Source organism: Acomys russatus, chromosome 2, assembly GCF_903995435.1.
Source record: "Acomys russatus chromosome 2, mAcoRus1.1, whole genome shotgun sequence".
Taxonomy (NCBI): Eukaryota; Metazoa; Chordata; class Mammalia; order Rodentia; family Muridae; genus Acomys; species Acomys russatus.
In genome coordinates this window covers 94,221,418-94,242,445 of record NC_067138.1, presented here as the reverse complement: position 1 = coordinate 94,242,445, position 21,028 = coordinate 94,221,418, and the positions used below count along the sequence as shown (strand labels likewise).

General features: G+C 41.2%; 1 protein-coding gene across 1 annotated transcript in view; it reads right to left on the bottom strand.

Annotated features, from left to right (window-relative positions):
• Focad (focadhesin) overlaps positions 1–21,028 on the bottom strand; it is a 282,156-nt gene that overhangs the window by 225,452 nt on the left and 35,676 nt on the right. The window contains exons 5-7 of the mRNA XM_051164051.1: positions 10,343–10,444; positions 5,495–5,699; positions 1,445–1,651 (exon numbers count right to left, since the gene is read on the bottom strand). Of these exons, the coding sequence (XP_051020008.1) occupies positions 1,445–1,651; positions 5,495–5,699; positions 10,343–10,444 (514 nt within the window). The remainder of the gene's footprint in view (positions 1–1,444; positions 1,652–5,494; positions 5,700–10,342; positions 10,445–21,028) is intronic.

The window sequence follows — 21,028 nt, the reverse complement described above, 5'->3', positions numbered from 1 at the left end:
CAATTTTCATACTTTTTTGCTTTTGTGAGAACACAGGCTTGCTTAGCCTTTTGAGAAACTCAGTCTAACCCAGAGCTTGGCTAGAGAAAGGAAGAGGAGGAAATGCCTTTATAACTAGCTACAGGTGTCACAGGGTTCTTAATGACAGAAAATATTTGGGATCCCATTTTTGGTCCTCAATTCAAAGGATAGATGTAATTGCAGACTACCCATATGTTGCGCACTAGTAACATATGCTGGCCTAGAGATGCTTCTGTTAACAAGATAGATAGGCCTTCTTCTCAAGAACTTTACAGTCTTAGCCATGGAAACATCTTTTAAAAGAAAGTGAAAACAGACATAATAAAGTCTGCCTGCTGCAGAAAGCACAGGAGAGGGCAACTCTGCTCACACAATCCCAGAGAAGCACAGCTGCCAGCCCTGCCCTCTGCCAGAGTGGACTCCAGCCGTGAGCCCCACCGGCTCCTCTTGCTAGGGATTCTTCAACCCACTCACACAGAACAGAAAGGAGAGTGGGCTATTCAGGATTAGTTTCTTAGAACCTGCCAGTCCCTAACCTTTGAAAAGCCACCATATTTAGTCTGTTCTACACGTCAGGAAATTAGCCAGTTTCCTCTAAATTGACAATATTTTTGCTTAATTTTGTTGATAGGAGTAAATTTATTTTGCTCCAACTCAGAGATCCACCTGCCACTGTCTTTAGTGTGCTGGGATTAAAGGTGTATGCACCACCACACCCAGCTTCTGTTTTTGTTTTGAGGCATGATCTCACTGTATAGGACTAGAACTCACTATTTACTTCAGCCTGGCTCCACACTTAGAGTAATCCTCCTGCCTCAGCTGTGCATGTGATAGGATTACAGCCATGAGTCATCACACTTGGTTCCCATTAGCCTATAAATAAGGTCTCAGAAAAAGATTTACCCTACTCTGTTAGAAGTGCTTATTTACATGCTTATGTCTTGAGTTCACAGAATGTGTAGGCTCTAGAAAATAACACTTCTTAAATATTTATATTCCATATTCCATACTCTATATTCCAAAGAGAAATGAGGTAAACTTTTAAGTGATGACACAAGATTATTTAATAACACATCTTATAATAAATATCTGTGGACTGGAGAGATGGCTTAGAGGTTAAGAGCACTGTCTGTTCTTCCAAAGGTCCAGAGTTCAATTCCCAGCACCCACATGGTGGCTCATAACCGTCTACTATGAGTCCTGGTGTCCTCTTCTGACATGCGGGCAGAATACTGTATACATAATAAATAAATAAATCTTTTTCTAAAAATAAATAAATAAATGTCTGTGACAGTATTGACCTAATAGCATGAGGTCAAATCACCTCAGACAGAAAAAAAAACCTACATAAACACAACCACCCAGTTTCTCAGAAACTTTCTAAAGTGATAATTAGCACATTAAAGGATTACATTGGCCTTACCTCCCCAAGAAGGTCAACACTGCGCTCTAAAAGCTGAATTAAAGATGAGCACTCTCCAGTTGTCTTTAGGCTGACCTCACAGGCACACAGCAACTGAAGGGTCAGCTGTGAAAGCTGACTTTTCCAGAACACAGGATGGCGCAGAAGGCTTAGATATACTTCCTCGAGGAACATCATTGTCTCTACTGTCTGCATCAGATCTCTCATCTGTTGAAAGATGAAATAAGGAGGAGGTTATACCGGTTAAAATTATACAGTAGCTTTAAGCTATACAAGAAGTTTTCAACAGAACAACTTTCTCTAAACCTACAAAAATTTAAAGGAGATGCAATTATGTAAGCAAGTGTTCAGCTCCACAATTCTGCCTTCTCTTTTTGTCATTAACCAAAGTATAATTTTTATTGCCTTTTTAAAATCTTATCTCATACAAATTCCACAGTGAAATGCTCTGTCACTAAATTATGCTCCCAGCACAAATTCTTTTAATTTTTCTAGATTCTTTGAAAAAAGATGTCTTGAGACAAAGTAGGTGCAGTGCCTAAACATCAGAGGACATTACCTCAAAGCTGGTTGTGAATTCTTCGACAGTTCAACACCAGCATCTGACCGGAGGGTCAGCTTTGCTCACCATGCACTACTAAGCTCTACCTGACACCTCATTTAGCACAGTGGAGAATGTACTACAAGACCACGTTTAAATGGTAAGTGTCTTCTCAACAGGCACTAGACAGGAAGGACTGGGGTGCCCAGAGAAATCCCCATTCAATTTACACCCTGCTGCTCTGTTCAAAATTCTAGAGTTAAGGGTGTGGTCCTGCTCATAGCAATCTTGGTATTTCCCAAGGATTCAAAAGAGTGAACCATCTGCTCCAGTCAGGATGTGTGTGTGTGGTAAATTCATTACGAGAAAAGCCTGCAGTTTCACTACTGCTTACCACCCACTAGGAAAGAGAAGTCAATGCAAACTATACACAGTAAGAGTTCCTAAAAAATCAGAAAGATTCCAAAAGACAAAGGAGAAAGAAAGAACACAAAAAAAGTAATTTATAAATAAAATTTCAACAGCCCAATAGATAAATTATTCTGTTCTTGTTTTAATTACATTTATTTTTGTGTGTGTGCAGGTGTGCAAGCATGCAACACAATGCACATGTGGATATCATAGGACAACCTGCAGTAGTTGGCTCTCCCCTTCTGTCACACAGATCCCAGAAATCAAACTCTAGCCAGCAGGCTTGAAGGCTGAGCCATCAAACTGACCCTATTTTGTTCTTTTGCAAACTTAAAGCAAAAAAGTTCAAAGGATCCTTACAAAGAGGAGGACTAGATACAAAACCTTGGTATTTGTATGGTGGTTTATTTACTTCAGGGAATTTACTGTGCATACTGTGCATACTGTGCATAATAGAAATTTTCCATTAAAAATAAGCTCAGCTAATCTTTAGCATTATCAAAATTCTTAAGTATAAATTCAAAGTAATGGTCTATCTCTATGTAAAAATAGATCACAAAGCACAGACAACGTATGATGTAACAAGAATCATTTAAAATAAAAACCAGTTGGACAAACATAAAATGAGACTAAGCAAGTGTCTCATCCTATTCACCTGGGGGCCATATCTACAACACTGTATTCAGCATTTCTCAATAGTACATACAGAGCATCTATTAGTGTACTAGAACAATGAACAGTGCAAACTCTGGAAGCCATTTCATGGGGAGAAAGTGGGTTGTTGTTGCTGCTGCTGCTGCTGTTGTTGTTGCTGTTGTTTTACTTGATTGCCTGTTTGGCTTTTAGGGTGGTTTTTTTTTTTTTTTTTCACTGTTCTTTTGTTCTAGAAAGTATACAGTCCTAAAAATTATAAATATATGAGGTGTACATGATACTTAGAACAATTAAGGCTTGTTCTCTGCTCTTAGTATGAACAGAAGAAAGACATCTATAAATATTCATTAATGCCATACAAAGAATGATATCTAATAATGAATAACAGGGATTCTGTGACCAGTAAGAAGCCTTGTCTATGCATGTACAGTCATGTCTCAGCCAGTCTCAGAGCTATTCCCATGTAGTGGGCTTAGCACTATAAATAACCTGCTTGTTCTGCAGTTTGAATTCTTCACATGCCGATTGTAGCCCCCTCCCTCATCACCTCCCTATCCCACCTTCCGCCCTCATCCCCTCTCCCTCCCTCCCCTAGTCTTCTGATAGGGGAGCCCTCCTCCCTTAACACCTGTACTATCTGTGCCCTCTTCCTCTGTGGCCTGAACAAAACGACCACCTACAGACTGGGAGATCTTCACCAACCCTACATCTGACAGAAGGCTAATATACAAAATATACAAAGAACTCAAGAAATTACACACCACCAAGCCAACTATCGCAATTAAAAAATGGGGTAGAGAGCTAAACAGAGAATTCTCAACAAAGAAATACTGAATGGCTGAGAAACATTAAAGAATTAAAGAATATCCCTAGTCATCAGAGAAATACAAATCTAAATGACTCTGAGATCTTACACCTATGCGAATGGCTAAGATCAAAAATTCAAGTGACAGCACATGCTGGCCTGTTTGTTTTTAATGATGCCCAACAGACAGAAAGGAGGGACAGATGAGAAGAGAGAGAGAAAAACCCAAACAAGACCAGACACAGATAGAAGGTTTGAAAGCATATGTTTTATTATAGAAAGAAGGGAGACTACCAGGAAATCAGTTAAGGAAAGTCAACTGGAGTGCCTGAAAACAGCGTACTTCTCAGCAGTACACTCATTAGCTTGGGTGGTCATTGTTGAAGGAATATAAGAAATATCTTCCACACATGGGGAACTAGATTACGCAGCCTTCATAACTCCTCTCATTCTTTCTCTTAATAAAACAGATGTCACGTGATTATATGTGATGGTTTCCCTTTTTTCTCACCTATCTCGGTTACGGTGAAAAGACAGGGTCTCCCAAAACATTCCATAGTGCGCTTCTACAAGCATCTCAGCTTTTCGTGAAGAAAGCAAACATTTACCAAACTGCAGAGAACATGGTGACAAAGACATGGTCGGAAAGCTGCCCCAGTTGAAGACCTTCTGCCTATATATGCTTTATTACCCACATACAACAAAAGCTTTAGAAAAGCCACTGGAGAATTCATTTTAATTAACTTTTCTCTGCCTTGATTACAGGAAAGCACATTTATGAGCCACAGAGGAAAAGATTCGCTCTAGTCACTCCATGCTAACACAGACTTAAAACAGGTCATCTGTGACCCAAAGTGATCACTTTGAATTATATCCTCAGATTCCTTCCATCAGCCGAGCAGCATGGCGCTCAGATCCCCACAAACGGCCTGACCTTGATCGTGGCATGGGAGAGCTGATGAATAAACACCACACTGAAGTCACAGCATACTGGCAACTGCCTGGTTTTTAATCTGCAGTCATAGAGATAGTAACTAAAATGTCTCTCTCCCTCCAATCCCTGAGCCCTTTACTCATAACTCTCTACCCCACAATCTGTCTCTCTACAAGGAATTATGAGAAGTGACACACTAGCCATTGCTTATACTGGGGGTTACCAAGGCCCAAGAGCAAGGGCAGCCAATGGATCCTAAAGGGACACCTGGAGCCTCAAATGTGGCACTCAGCAGGCCACGTTCTGCATCCTCAGGGTAGACCTACTCAGACATGCTTTTTGTTCAGTTTCACAGAGGTGTTTTATTTTATTCTGTTCTGCTTTTCTTCTCCTTCTTAGGACCCAGCACAAAGATACCCAAGATTCTCTTCCCTAAGGATTCTTAAAGGAGTTTCATCGCCACTGAACCCAAAATGGACGGTATTGACTTATACTTCGGTGAGTTGAGGTAACAGAGCATGTAATTATTAAATCTGGACTGAATCCCTTTACACTCTTTAAGATAGTGCCAGCACTTCTCGTTGGTCTCCCAAGTGTGTCCGACCACCTAGGATCACGAACTGCCTTGCGTGAACTAACAGCTGTCAGCATCCACTGGCGCTGGTACTCACACTGAGGAAGCTGGTGAGAACGGAAGAGCCTCACCTGCAGGCATGGAACCATGGTGCAGCACAGCCGGAGTATGTGCTGGTCCACTGCTGACGGCTGCGCTTCCTCACAAGGACCTCTGGGCTGAAGTAAAACTTTGAGCAGGGACAGTCGGAGCTTAGCATATTCTTGTAACTGGGATGGTTCACAATACAAATACCACAGAAATGGGGCCATGATTTGGACACATGAAGCTTCAGACCTGTAAGTCACGGAACGTGTCAGTCAGTTGCTGAGTTAAATATGCTAATGTCATTGGAAGAAACAGTTCTCACCTCAAGGGAATAAAAGACAAGGTTGACTCTGGAGCAAAATCTGACTGCCTGTGACCTAGAAACATATATTTAGATCTCCCAAGTAAAAAATTTTACATGCTGTTGTTACTCCTTCTCGTTCTTAGTAAACAGCACTCTATATTACACATACTTTTTTTTTTTTTTTTTTTTGAGACAGGGTTTCTCTGTGTAGCCTTGGCTGTCCTAGACTTGCTTTGTAGACCAGGCTGGCCTCGAACTCACAGCGATCCACCTGCCTCTGCCTCCCCAGTGCTGGGATTACAGGTCTGCACCACCATGCCCAGCCACATGCTTTAATTTTATCCATAACTTTAGGCATCTACTGGATGGCTTGATTTTATTGGCCATCTCCCACCCCGTGATAAGTTGGCCTATGTTGTTATCTTGTTAGCCTGTAGAATATACAAGTTAATTGCATTTTATGATTTAAACTTAATTTGATCCTACCAGAGCCACAGACGATAGACAGACAGAGAGAGAGAGAGATAGGTGTGTGTGCGTGAGTGTGGGTGTGTGTGCACGCGCGCGCACATGTGTGTGTGTGTATGTGTAGCTCTGATAAACAGCTACAGAAATTGAGAGATGAATGAAGTAGTTGCCCACAACCTCTTCTAAGAAATATCCAACTCAAAGAAGTGTGGTTATGTATCTACGTATCTTTAATACCTATTTAAATTCATTGTATTTCAATAACTCCTAATCCCGAGACACCATCTTATCAGAATGACCTCCAAATGTAAAACAGACCTGACTATATCATTAACAACTTAAACCAGTCTGTCCTAGGACAAAATAGTGGCCTAACTCATAATACCTCCACAGCACAGCCTCCACCTGTCTTACCAGCCTCACTCTCCACTGAATCATTATCCTTATTTCAAGTCTTCAGCTGCCCCACTGGGCTCCTGGTGCCCAACGTGCGCTGGGCATCATGGGTAACTTAACTTCTAATGTTGTGGAGGAAGATAATAGTTTTCAAGATATAGCAATGGTCTTTCAGGTGTCGGCAAAATCACAGCTATTGTTACAAAGTCCTTTCCTACCTTTTACCCAGACGGAATCTTTTGGTTTTTTCTTGGCGTTTTTACTGTATAACATATTTTAAAAGATTGGAAGAAAGACCGATAAGATGCAAAAACCAGAAGGGTCAGTAAATTCTATGCTTCTGGAAAAGATGGCAGAGTTGGCAGTACAACTAGAGAATTTGAAGGTGGAAGCTGAAGAAATTGGAAAACAAAAAGCACCTTTGATAAACGGGGGAAACCTGGTAACTGAGAGCAAGTGTTTCCCACAATTGCCGCCCCGCCCTGCTCCACGGGCCAGGTGGTCAGAGCACAGGCATATGGAAGGGGGCAGAGAGAAACAGGAAGCTGGAGAGGCTGTAAAAAAAACTACAGGAACAGGAGAGCAGAAAAACAAAGGGACCTTTGGAGACTTGGGATAGTTTTGGCTGTTCATCGCTCCACTTTGAGACACTCCTAGAGAGAACCGCTGGAGGGAAGGCTTCCAGGGTCTGGGCTTCGGCTGAGGTTCCAGGTTCTGGTTGCTCCAGGTTCCAGCAGAAGAAATCTTGCTGATTATGCCAGGAGAATCGTTCCTTGGAACTGATATCCTTACGGTTTCATTATTGTATTCTTTAATCTCCTTTTCCAATTGTTTAGGTTAGTCAGGTTATAAATGAGGTACTCTCAGCAAGTTTGTAATGAAATATAATTGTTAAGAAAACTGAGCCTACAGGTCCCCACTTGATGTCCTTCTACTTCTATCATCTTCCACTTCTCCACTTGGCAATGACTTCCTAGGGTCATTGCCCTCTCTGACAGGCGGCCTATGGCCAGATCGCCATTATGTGCTTCCATCGCACAATCGTTCATTATTATGACATGTGAAGTATCTATATATAGCTCCTGCCAAACTACAATCCAAATAAGGACACAGACCGTAGATTTCTGTTTACTGCTGTATCGCCAAGACTGTATGTACCAGGTACATCTTCAAAGAGGCGTACAGTCAATTAACATGGTTACATAAAATTACAGATATTCAAAATTAGTATGCATCAACCAAATATAACCTTATTCCTTTTCATTTTATTCAGTGTTTTCATTTATTATTTATAAGAAATGATTAACTATGATACAAAGCTAAACCAAGAATTCTTTCGTTTTAAACATAAGTGAAATTGTATTACGCTTTCATAATGACAAAATACTATTTAAAAATCTCCCTGGTTTGTTCTCTTCTGATTTCATACTCCGCATTTCCACAGTTCTGTGATGATCCACTGCTGTCTCGGTGGGATGTACCACGGCCGGCTTACAGATAAAAAGGAAGAGAATAAAACAAACACCCCAAATTGCAAAGTGATAAAAAAAAAAATAATAATAAAATAAATAAATAAACATTTACAGGCTGGAGAGATGGCTTAGGAGTTAAGAGTGCTGACTCTCTTCCAGAGGTCCTGAGTTCAATTCCCAGCAACCACATGGTGGCTCACAACCATCTATAATGTGATCTGATGCCCTCTTCTGGCCTGTATGGGTACAATTAGGCACAGCACTGTATACATAATAAATAAATAAATCTTTTTTAAAAAAATTTACAGTGTGAAACAATGTGCTTACATCTGTGGATATGTCTGCTATGCCTGTGCTCCCCACTGAAGAAGACACAGTAGAAAATCCTGAAGATGGGTGGGGTGCCAGCGTAAGGCTCCGGGCCTGCCTCTGCCATCAGCGTTTCCCTTAGCCTGCAGTAAGCTGTGTGATATACTCTCCCTGGCTCCTTGTTCTCAAACTCAAGCGCTAGGTTAAAAGCCTGAGGGTACTAGTCCTAAAATCCAGAATGGTGTTCATTTACACAATTCTCAGTTCCTTAAAAGTAAAAGTGGGGCTGGGCCTGGTGGTGCTCCCCTTTAATCCCAGCACTCAGGAGGTAGAGGCAGGTGGATCGCTGTGAGTTTGAGGCGAGCCTGGTCTACAAAGTAAGTCCAGGACAGCCAAGGCAACAAAGAGAGATCCTGTCTCAAAAAACCAAAAACCAAAAAAACAAACAAATAAACAAAAAACCCAAAAAACTAAAAGTAAAGCCAGGTGTGGTGACGCATGCCTGTAATCCCAGCCCGCAGGGAGGTAGAGGCAGGTGGATCTCTGTGAGTTTTAGGCCAGCCTGGTCTACAAAGTGAGTCCAGGACAGCCAAGGATATACAGAGAAACCCTGTCTCAAAAAAAAAAAAAAAAAAAAAAAAACAAGAAGAAAAAATGGAAAGAGCAATCACAACACTGGCTTTCAATAAATGAAAGCAGAGCTTGCTATAAATACTGCCCCAAAGATTTGGCATGAAGATATATTGACATTTCCATATATCTGACTTTAAGTATCTAGTTTAATCAATAATTCTTAACATGGAAAGAACTAGAATGCCTTTACATTTTGCTTCCTTCACAGGACTGTGAAGCACTGCTCCTGTTCTTCTTAATTTACCAGCCTACTGTGTTATAGTCTAAACAACTTACAGTTACTGCTCCTAAGCTTAGATCTGATGCTCTCCTGACACTGTGCAGCCGGAATGTTCGATTCCATCCTGCCAAACACAACCTCATAGTATGAATTTAGAACTGAAATTACCTTTTGCTGGGCCAGGCATGGGAGCACATACATTTTCTCCCAGCACCCAGGAATCAGAGAAAAGGAGACGTGAGTTCAAAACCAGCCTGACCTACACAGTGAAGTCCCGGCTAACCAAGGCTACTGGGTATCACACTATCCCAAAGCGAGTGGGGAGGTTACAAAGAAATATAAAACAAGTTCACACAGCTCAGAGAAATTTCATCAAGCAAATATACTTATAAATTTATTTGGGTTTTGTTTGTTTCTGACTGAGCTGAAGAGAGGTTTATCTAGTAGCTGTTAATATCATTCCAATGACAAAAACATTTAAGATGAAGACAATGATTTTGAACCATCTTGCAGCTGATTACAAGGTACTGCATACAGCCTCGTTATTTCTGCGGTAAGATCATCTTCAACCTATTCATGGGCTTTGTTGTCCAAACTTTGAGAATTTTAAGGTGTCTACAAATGGCCTGAGAATTATGAAAACAATGGAACAGGATCTCTATCTCTCCAGAAGGCTTTAAAGCGAGTAGCAGACAGAGATGGAACTGAGGGCAAGTTTAAATAATATTGCAAGTCAAACTGCAAGTTGTTGTGGGAACACAAGAGACAGAACCCACCATGTGCAATGATCAAAGATGAGGAACAAACTCCAGAGGGGGATTTAAAACAGAGTGCTTAGTCGGGGAGTGGGCTACCATTCAACAGAGGTGGGTTCAATAACAGCTCCTCTCTACGGATAGCTCAACAACCAGCCTGGCAGCTCGTGCTCTCTTGCTGCTAGAAAGAAAAGAGAGCGTACGGCAGCTCTAGAACACCTCCTCTCCTTCGGAGCTTCATAGTCACAGCAGCTAAAAGAAGGACAGCACACGGCTCCGGCTCTAAAGTTAGCACGCGCCATTCTGTGGCCTTCGTTTATTTTATTTTACGTTACCTTTCAGGGCATTGCTGGAAAAAAGCTGTCAGCTGCTGCAGGAGTAGTGGCCAGCAATCGGGCCTGTGCTCAAGCACGGTGATCAAAGGCTGAGGTCGGCTCCTGAGAAACACAGGAAATCACATTGTTAGCTGTCATTTCAGGAGCACACGGGGTTCCCTCTTATCTAACGACAGCAGAGCAAAGCCAACGCAGCTACGGACATTTTCCAGGATCTATAATGTCACAAAACTATCACTTCCTGCACTAGAGAGGTGGTTCTTAAGAAGTGACTTTGCTCTATCCCGCCCTCATTTTATATCATTTTTCTCCTGAAAAGAAAGTGGATGCAGAGTCTCAGAGGTCTAGATCAGAAAATGGGTCCTGTAATTTAACAGGTCAGACTTCGGCCAGTAGCTCTCTCCCATCTTCCCCTGGGTGTCTGCATCCTCCTCCTACTGTCCCTTCCCAGGCATGCCAACTGCCCTTCTCTCTCACAGTAGGCTAGCTTGTAAGCAACTCGTGCCTTCTGCTCTCTCTTTTTTTTTAACTTGTGTAATTTTATTTTATGTATGTCTGTGCACCATGTGCATCCAGTGTCTGGAGGCCAGAGAGGGGCTGGATCCCCTGGATCTGGAGCTACAGATGGTCGTTAGTCTCAACATGAGTGCTAGGAGTTGAGTCACTGGGCTCTTGCTGAGTCAGGGCTCTTACTGCAGAGGCATCTCACCGGCCTGTTCTCACTTTTTCGACCTTCTCAGTTCTTGGTCTTGTGTCCTCCAGTATAGTCAGGATGAAGAAAAAGACAATATTCCTCCCATCTCAAACAGCAAAGTTTCCAAACTGAAAATGCTTTAAACTACTGTTGTGCAGTAATTCGTATACTTGGCCTATCTCCATTAAGGTACCTTAAAAGGCTTTATTAGACACAGGATCTGAATCCTGGAGGATTTTCAGAGAAAGGGGCTTTATAAAGAATGAAAAAACAACACAAGTCATTTTTTTTTTCAAAGTTCAAAAGCCTAATAACAATTGTAAATGCACCGTGTTTCTGTTTTTAACTTTACATTTGTTTATGCATTCGGGGGGTTGGGAGGGGGGGGTGGGCAGGAAAGGCACCATGACATGACTGTGAAGATCAAAGGTCAGTTCTTGGGAGGCAGGTCCCCTTCCACCACGTGGGTTCTGGAGAATGAACTCAAGTCATCAGGCTTGGCAGCAGGTAGACGTAGATAAATATTCCTTAAACTTATCTGCATAATGCTACGGATCAAGGTCAGGGCCTCACATGTGAGGCAAGTGCTTTACTGAGCCACATCTGTAGTCTGCACATGACTTCTAAGAAACAACCCTCCCGATTCTTTTTAAATTTTTACTTTACTGTTTGTTTGTTTATTGAGGAAGGGCACATGTACCATAAAGCACGAGATCTTGCCTTGCTCTCACTTCTGATGCACAGTGCACTGCAGACTAGGAGGTTCCAGGCACTTCTGTCTCCACTTCCTGTCTCTACACAGTAGTGGGAACTGATGCACTCGACCATCTCTGAATTTTTATGTGGGTTCCAGGAATGAACACAGGCCATCAAGCTTGCAAAAGCTTCCCAGCCTAAATTCAGAGTCACAGTCCTCCTGCCACTTCAGCATATTCTACCAGCATCTACCACTGCAACTGGCTCTTCTTGGTTCTAAAAGCATGATGGTTTTTCCAGCGCATCACCACCATCAACTAGAAACTGAGAAACACAAATCCCCACAACTCACCCAGACCTAATAAAGTCCTGCTATAAAGCATTAACTCCCAGCACAGCTGCAGGTCAGAGTGGAGCCCTTGCCAATGCCTAGTGTTGGTTCCCTAGGGGTTTCTGGGAGTAGTGTTCATGCATAAGCAACTTTAAAACTCTAGGTGACCCTAATATGTCCTACACTTTGACAGCTGCTACAGGGTAAGAACCTCTGAAGAAGGAAGTTAAGGGCAGGACTTTTTCTGATTTATTCTGTCTCTTACAAAAACAATACTTCAGTAGATCTATCACACTTACTGTTTTAAACCTCCTTTTTTTTTTTTTTTTTTTTTAAAGATTTACTTATACGATATTCTGCCTGGATGCCAGAAGAGAGCATCAGATCTCATTATAGATGGTTGTGAGCCACCATGTGGTTGCTGGGAATTGAACTCAGGACCTTTGGAAGAACAGACAATGTTCTTAACCTCTGAGCTATCTCTTCAGCCCGATCTGTCACACTCTGACAGCCCTCCACAATTTCTGGCTATTATGCCTTTTCTTTTTTTATTTTTTCTTCATGTTTATCTACTCTGTCTTGTACTTACCTCACAGGCCAGCAGCCTACTCATTAAAACATAGGCTATTTCTCACCTTTTACACCAAGCCTCAAAACTCACAGCAAAATCATATATATGAATCTCCCAAACTCTTTAGCAGATAAACCTATCCAGAATCACTTTCCATCCTGGTTGACACAGATATGAATTTCAAATACTCCCAAGTCCTACTAAATGCCACTCAGCACATCACAGGAGAACAAGGGCTTAGCGGCTAACGAAAGTCACTGTTTCTGTGTGCTCTTCTGATAAGCACGCTGTACAGGACCATTCAGTAATCCTACAGCTAAGTATGGCATTCCTGGCTGCTTAGTAACAAAGTCTGAGAAATTAACAACGAGGTTTTTGTGTAATCACAAGGCCCTGAAATGTCTTCCAATTCTTCTCTTAGAAATCAGCTCCTGGAGAGATGGCTTACTGGTTCAGAGCACCAGCTGCTCTTCTAGAGAATCTGGGTTCAATTCCCAGCCCCCTGTAGCAATCACAACTGTCTATAACTGCAGTCCCCGGGGATCTGTCTCCTAAACATGGACAAACATGCAGGCAAAATACCAGTGCACATAAAATAAACATTTTTCATTTAAATTTCTTTTTTGTTTTTATTTATTTATTTACATATACATTTATATTATTACATATATGCAATAAACTACATACAACAAGAAGAACCACGAAACAATCAGGAATTATATAAATGCTACATTAATAGTGTTTTGGCTATTTGTATTTGGCAGCCTTGAAGAAAACATCTTTCCTATCTTGGTGAATCTAAAGTTCTGAATGTAAATCAGTATCTATCATATCTCATCATTCAAATTTAAGATTTTTCTTCACAAACATTTTTTAAGAGAAAAAGAAATCAACTCCATTCTTCACCTACTCTTACTCCTCCTGCTGTCCCCCACAAAAACTGCTGTATCTCCTTGGTTCCCTCACCTTAGTGCTCTTCCTGTCCCTCCTACCTCCACAAGAGAACAACTGCAGATCAACCTCCTCCTCAGAAGCCACTCAGATGAAAAGAGAGCCATTTGTAAATAGCAGGAGTGACACCGTGTGCAGACAGCTCTACCCCCTCTTTTCTCTGTTGCAGGAGACCGAGGGCCTATCTCACCTGCTACTGGAGCCAGCCAGTTCCAGTCAGCATCTCAGACTTAACCTCTAAAGAATAGACTAGGTGGAGTACACTAGAAAAAAGGTCCAGATTAATTACTGACTTAGACCTCTGGATAATTAACTCGTCCAATTTATAGCACTCTAAGTGACAATACTGTAAAGAATAATAATGTACAACATTGATTACAAGAGGCTGATAATCTTGAAAGAAGTAACATAAAAAATGAAAACCCTGACTCCTGCTGTTGATCAGTATTTGATTACTAATATTACATACACTGTTCCAAATGAACACAAATCAGCTAAAGTCAATTATAACTGCCAAAGTGCTGTTTTTATACTTTAAGCATAATGAACCAAAGAGCTAAATTCTCCATCATGAATCATCAAATTGACATGTGAATACACATAAAAATAATACATAGTGGCTTACACTCAAATAATAGAGTGGTTAGATTTCTTAATTAAACAGGCTGCACTGCCATCCAGCACAAGAGCAACTTACTCTCGGCACCACGGGCATGCTGGACAGACAGTCTTGGGCAGGGATGGGAGGCTCTCCTATCCACCGCAGCTTGCTCAGCAGCAACCTAGCCTCCCACCACCACAAGCTCCTATGCTCCCTCCAAGTACTGACAATCAAAAATGTCTTCTGACTCTGCCTAACGCCCCATTGGGGCAAAAGCATCTGATTCAGAACCACTGACTGAAGCCTGTGGGAAGTGCAAACGGGAAACACAAAGCTGAACATGGCGCGGCACGAGGCGCTGCCTTATACATAGCTAAAAGTCGTCAATCATGACCAGAGTTTACATTTCCTATGGAAATAACACTTAGCAAACATTAGCATTGGGAACACAAGAGAAATTAAAAGGCTTAAAATGGAAAAAAATGTAAAATTATTCCTTTACAAAATAAATCTTATTCTAAAATAAACATCATTAGAGAATACAGATGCTAATCTAAGTATGACAGAAAATGAAGTTATTATCCTATCAAAATATTATAATTAGAGCATGTAAAATGTCGTAAGGCTGACTATAGTTCACTCTTAATGTAGTCAAGATTTGATTATTAAATTTATGGATTATTCAAGATTTTCCTTTCTTCCTGTCACTTGCTGTTTGTTAGCCATTCAACTTCATTACAATGCATTCAACAGAGAAAGTTCAAGGCATGTGAAAGGGCATACAATTTTGTTTGTTTTGTTTAGTTTTCTTGAGATAGGGTTTCTCTGTGTAGCCTTGGCTGTCCTGGACTCTCTTTATAGACCAGGCTGATCTCGAACTCAGAGAGATCCACCTTCCTCTGCCTCCCAGAGTGCTGGGATTACAGGTGTGCACCACACCCTGCTAAAGACACACAATTTAAGCCCCAAAATTCTCTATGTTGGAAGTACCACTAAGAGAAAGAGAGCGAGAGAGAGCTGAGCACAAGCATCTCTGCTTCCTGACATGGCTACCTCCCATTCCTTCCCACCACCATGAGATCTCTATCATGGCAGCCTAGAACTGGAACTCTGAACCATAACCATGTTTCCTTCAAATGAATGAATTCATTAATTCGATCATCCGCAAATCTGCTGCTCAAGTTACATAGTGAACTACTCCAACCTTTGTTCAAAATGTATGGGACGGCCCCCTAGGCAACCAGGCCACTAGAGAAACAAATGGTGGTGGCCACTGAGTAGCACATTTTGGCAACCGAGCCTGTGTGGATATCATCAACACTGTCATCACTATAGTGCTTTTATACAAGCCATGGCCATGCAAGACCTTGGGACTCTTTTATATAGTGACATCCCTGTATCAAATAAAACTAAAACTAGAGAAAGACAATGGAACAGTGGGAGCAAGGAGCACAGAATTACCAAAAAAAGAAAATTATTTTTGAGATCGAGTGTCATGTAGCAAAGACTGGCTTCCAACTCACTACATAGCCTGAATCTACCAACCTAGTGCTGGGATTGTAGATGTGCACCACCATGCCCAGTTCATGCAGATCAAACCCAGACCTACACACAGTAAGCGAGAACTATAGCAACTGAGCTACATGTCCATCTCCAAATTTACATTCACCAGCAAAGCATGGGAACTCACGCAAGAGAATGAGCCTCTCTTGACCAAAGTTTCTTCATCTGTAAAATGAACTCAGGCTAGAAAGGTAACAGCCGGAGCCACCTAACCCACGTGCACTTTAAACCCCAAGCAGAGGGTGCATAGGATGCGATCAAACCCTGAAAAGACAGCAAATGAAAAAAAATGGTACTCCCACTGGTAATTGTATGGCAAGGTTGAATGGCTCTAAGGCCATTCTAAGGTCTGTGAAATCTAAGGCCTCGCCTATTTTTATATCAGAGAGAAAACCCATCCTGTTTTGTCTGCTTCCTAGGAAAGTAAAGTACTGTGTCCAGAAGGAAAAATGATTAAATCAGAATTTCCTAGCTCCCGAGATAGCCTATAGATCTGCTTTCTCCTTAAAGGAGAAAAGCATCATTTCCAAAGACCAAAATCAATACAAATCAGACAACCAGGTCACCCTCTATTGGCCTCCAAGGCCTACAAATCTCTTACTGTGCTTTAGTTTTCTTTGGCATGCCACATGAACCAGTTGACTGTCCTTTGGCACTTTCCTATCTTGTGTCATGTAAACTTGTTACTGATATTCTAAGTAAAGCGCATAACATAATACCTAACAAACAACAGAGTCCCATCAACACTAGCAAGGGGGAACTTGTGTGCTAGAGCACAGTTGGGCTAAAAGTTGGGTCTCTGTTTTAATATTTTTTGTTTCCTAGTATATATCAAAGGTACTCCTGTGATAACTGTAAACACACACACACACACAGCCCTATGTTATCTTTTAAAACTCAAACTGCTCTATTCATGTAGTCATAAATGAAAAGACTACATTAGATAATGAAAAATCAGTTCTGTTCCAGAGTTAACACTGTTCAGAGTGGGGGGTGGGAACCATGAAGAAGCCTGTAGACTTGGATGAAATTATTTCTTTCCTTGCCACCTTTTACTAGTAGTGACAGTGGAGAGCAGTGCGTGCATCTGAAATTGGGGCGCAGAGGAAGAGAAGGATGATGTGTACATGGCTCCAGCAGACTACCACAGAGCAATGACAAAATAAGGGACACAACCATAGCCACCTTTTCAAGAATAAGTGCATCAGTCTCAATAAAAATGAGGAAATAAAAAAAATTAGCTCTATGGCAGCTAAATCAGGAAGCAAAAGTTATCTGTAACCTTTACGTCACCTCAACCTTTCGCTTCATCTCTGAGTATTAGAAAGCTATGATTTGATTTGCATTGCGAATTTAATGGCTGGCACGGCGCGCCTTTTCTGTGTGAGAAACAATGTCTGCAAGTCACCGTGCACTTCCATGTATGCAGCTGTGACCCTGGTGCTTTCCGAATGCTGCACAGCACTTACTCCATCAAATATGCATTTTAAAAGCATTTCTCTACCTGCTCAGAATTTTGATTGGAAAGTGCTGCTGAGAAGCTGAGGGTTTTTTTTTTTTTTTAAGTCTTCAGATAAGTTAAAAGACGCATAGTAAAATGTTCTGAGGATTACAACAGGGATATTACTGCAAGAAGGGAAAACTGAATCAAAAAGAGAAATTAACAGTAACTATAAAGCATTGTGTAACATAATTTGAAAACAGGTGTATTTCTGTGCTTTCCACTGGAGCACCTCAGGAAAACACTAGAGCAAAAGTGCTTTAGTCTGGACATTTTTGACTGATTGCACCTTTCCTTCTGTCTGTCAGGCAGGTAGGCAACCTTTAAGGTTTTTATTAAATACTCTCCTTACTACAGTCTGCCGTCATATTCATTGTTCCCTGCAATCACTATTTGAGAATGAGACTTTTAATGCAAAGTCACCTTTTAAAAAGAAGGTGATGACTTGAGGGCTGGGGCAGGGGAGGGGGTACAGCTGCTTAAGGAGCTGAGATGTTTATTCAGTTATACGCCATGACCATGCAAAATAAATAAGCCAAAAAGAAAAATGGAATGATTTTCATGGCCTTAGATGTGTTTTTGCAATTGCCATGGCAGTTTTTAATATCAGCATTTATATTTAGAAAACTTTGTATAGCGTTTTCTTGGGACGACTATTGGCTAAGGATGTATAATGTGTGTAAGCTTATTCTTGAGGTGTGACTGCCAATCCCCACTGGAAATCTCATACGATTAGGACTATTAAAAAATCACAAGCAAAGACATCCATAGTTGTAAGAGAGAAAAGAAGAATGATGTCAGAAGCAGAGCATCCATGTAGACAGAAACAATCAGATGACAGGAAGGCAAAGACCCCTGCACCAATACATTACAGCAGACTATACACATGGGCTAACTGCTACACTTCAGCGTAGCAACCGGTTTTCAGAAGAAATATAAATACCATTTCCCTCAAAAAAGACTACATATGGCATCTTCTTACCTGAAATAATGGCTATCTGCGTGTCCTCACTAGTATGAGAGACTAAGGTTTATTTTTAATAACATTTTTAAAGTAGTTACCTTCAGAATAAATGTAAAAGATAAAACACCAAAAATTCACATCCTAGTAAACAAAAAAAAGCTGATATAAATGAAATGTAGTATATATACATGAGTTACATAAAGGGAATGAAGCACTGGTACATGCTACAACACGGATGAAACCTTGAAAGCATTATGCCAAGAAGCCACACATACAAGGCCACAACTGTATGGTTCCATCATATGAACTGTCTAGAATGTGCACCAAATAGTAGTTCCCAGAGGTGGAGGGGGGGGGGGGGGAATAACTGACCTTGGAGATGGGCTCTGTTTGGAGGTGATACAACGTTCTGACATTAAGTAGTGGGAGTTAGATAATTTCATGAACTTAAATAAAAACCACTGACTCAAACATCTTTAAAAAATTTTAATGGCATATAAATTACATCCCAATAAAAAAAGACGCACTGAAAAAAAGAATCTTCTAGACTTCAGCCTGGAATGATGACACATACCTGTAACACCTGCGCTCTGCAACCCAAAACAGGCGATGACAAGCCCTAGACTAGCTGGGCCACACAGCAAGAACCAATCTCAAAAATAACAACAATGAAATGTCTGTTACAGATTCTAAACTTCAAAGGTAGAGAGATGGCTCAGTTTGTAAAGTGCGCGCTGTGCAAGCCTGAGAACCTAAGTTCTATCCCCATAATCAACATCAAGCGGACACGGTAGGGTGAGTCTGTAACCTCAGGCTCTTATAGAGACGAAGCAGGTACAGGCGCACAAGACACATAATCTTCCATGAGCTAGGCTGGTGTAACCATCAATGAACCACAAGAGAATCTGTCTCACACAAAGTCAAAGGTACGGACTGACCTCCACATATATGCCAAGACACATGCATGCCTGCACACATATCTCTCTCTCTCTCTCTCTCTCTCTCTCTCTCTCTCTCTCTCTCTCTCTCTCTCTCTCTCTCTCACACACACACACACACACACACACACACACACACACACACACACAGCTGGATACTGCATACCTTTAGTGCCAGCCCTTGGGAGGCAGAGACATTTGAGTCTCAGAATTCAAGGCCAATTTTACAATACAGGAGGTAAACTTTAAACCCCTTCCCAGATCTAGCCAATGGTCAGAATATTCTCCACAGTTGAGTGGAGAGTGTGATACGACTTTCTCACATACTCTGGTGCCTCACATTTGACCATGTCCCCTGGAGGGGGAGACCTGGTGGCACTCAGAGGAAGGACAGCAAGTAGCCAAGAAGAGACTTGATACCCTATGAGAATATATAGGGGGACGTAATCCCCCTCAGGAACAGTCATAGGGGAGGGGAATAATGGGAAAAGGGGGGGGGGGGAGGAATGGGAGGATACAAGGGATGGGATAAACATTGAGGTGTAACAAGAATAAATTAATAAAAAAAAATAAATTAAAAAAAAAAAAAAAAAAAAAAACCTCCAGGTCAGCCAGATTTAAATGGTAATACCATCTCAAACAAAAACAAACAAACCAAATCACAATAAACATCAACAGCCACATACTATTTTAAATTGTTGGCCTTTTCATTTTAGAAACATCTGTGTAACGTGTAAAGCACATTAATATAATAAGTGTATTAAATTGTATTTCCCTGAAAAATAATTCCAAGTTGAAATCTCATCTATTCCTGATAACTTGTCAATTCTCTCCCTTTACCACTAAGGATGTGAAGTATTATGGATGGGGGGGTCAATATTTTGGGGGTCACTATTTTGGAGCCATTACAGTGATCATGGGGTAATATGAAGCAAGGTTCCGCATAGCTTCATTGTTTTCCCCACAGATCTCTCCTGACAGGAGAGTGACCTGCGAGATGAAGAAATCAGAGTGATCAAAATTAAACACGCACTGGACAATAGGATGGCCATCATCGGTGCTGGGTGTGTGCGCCTCAGACACGCATGGCACCCGCTGTTCATGCTGTTCAAACATCTCAACACCATAAAAGACACAGAAAGAATGAGAAATGGTTCCATGTTTTTAAAGAATTTTTTAACTGACAGCTAAAGATAATGTGCACGCCTAAACAATATCCTATATAGTTAAATTTAAAAAAATAAGGAAAATTTAAAAAAAATTAATTCCCACTATTATTTAAGTGCTATGGCCACTTCTCCCTTGAGCACCAAACAGCCAATCTGCCTTCCCTGTGGCCCTCCAGCACACAGAACTCTCACATGGCACAATGTCAGCACTAGAGAAATTATTTGAGCTATACAAGTTGCTGTGTCTTCCTTCAAATAGATACTAAGAGAAAAATGCAAAACGTGGTAGCTTAGGAAAAAAGCTCCAAGAATTAAAAATAGGGATGTATTTTGATAACCACAACCACAAACCAGCCTCTGTAAATACATATTAGTATTTTCTGGATCTCTCTCTCTGTCTCTCTCTGTCTCGTCTCTCTCTCTCTCTGTCTGTCTGTCTGTCTCTCTCTCTCTCTCTCTCTCTCTCTCTCTCTCTCTCTCTCTCTCTCTCTCTCTCATTTTTCTGTATTACCTAAAGGGATAAATCTGACTTCAATGATAAGTCAGAGAGGCAACATGAATTACAAAGTATCTCAGCCTTTAGGATCCTTAAATCCTATATTCTCTACCCATGAGAACTACAAATAGAGGGTTAGACACACATACAGGGCGCAGAGCTTCAATCCAGTTGGGGTCCAACCATCCTTCACTGTTGACCTCATCGCCTA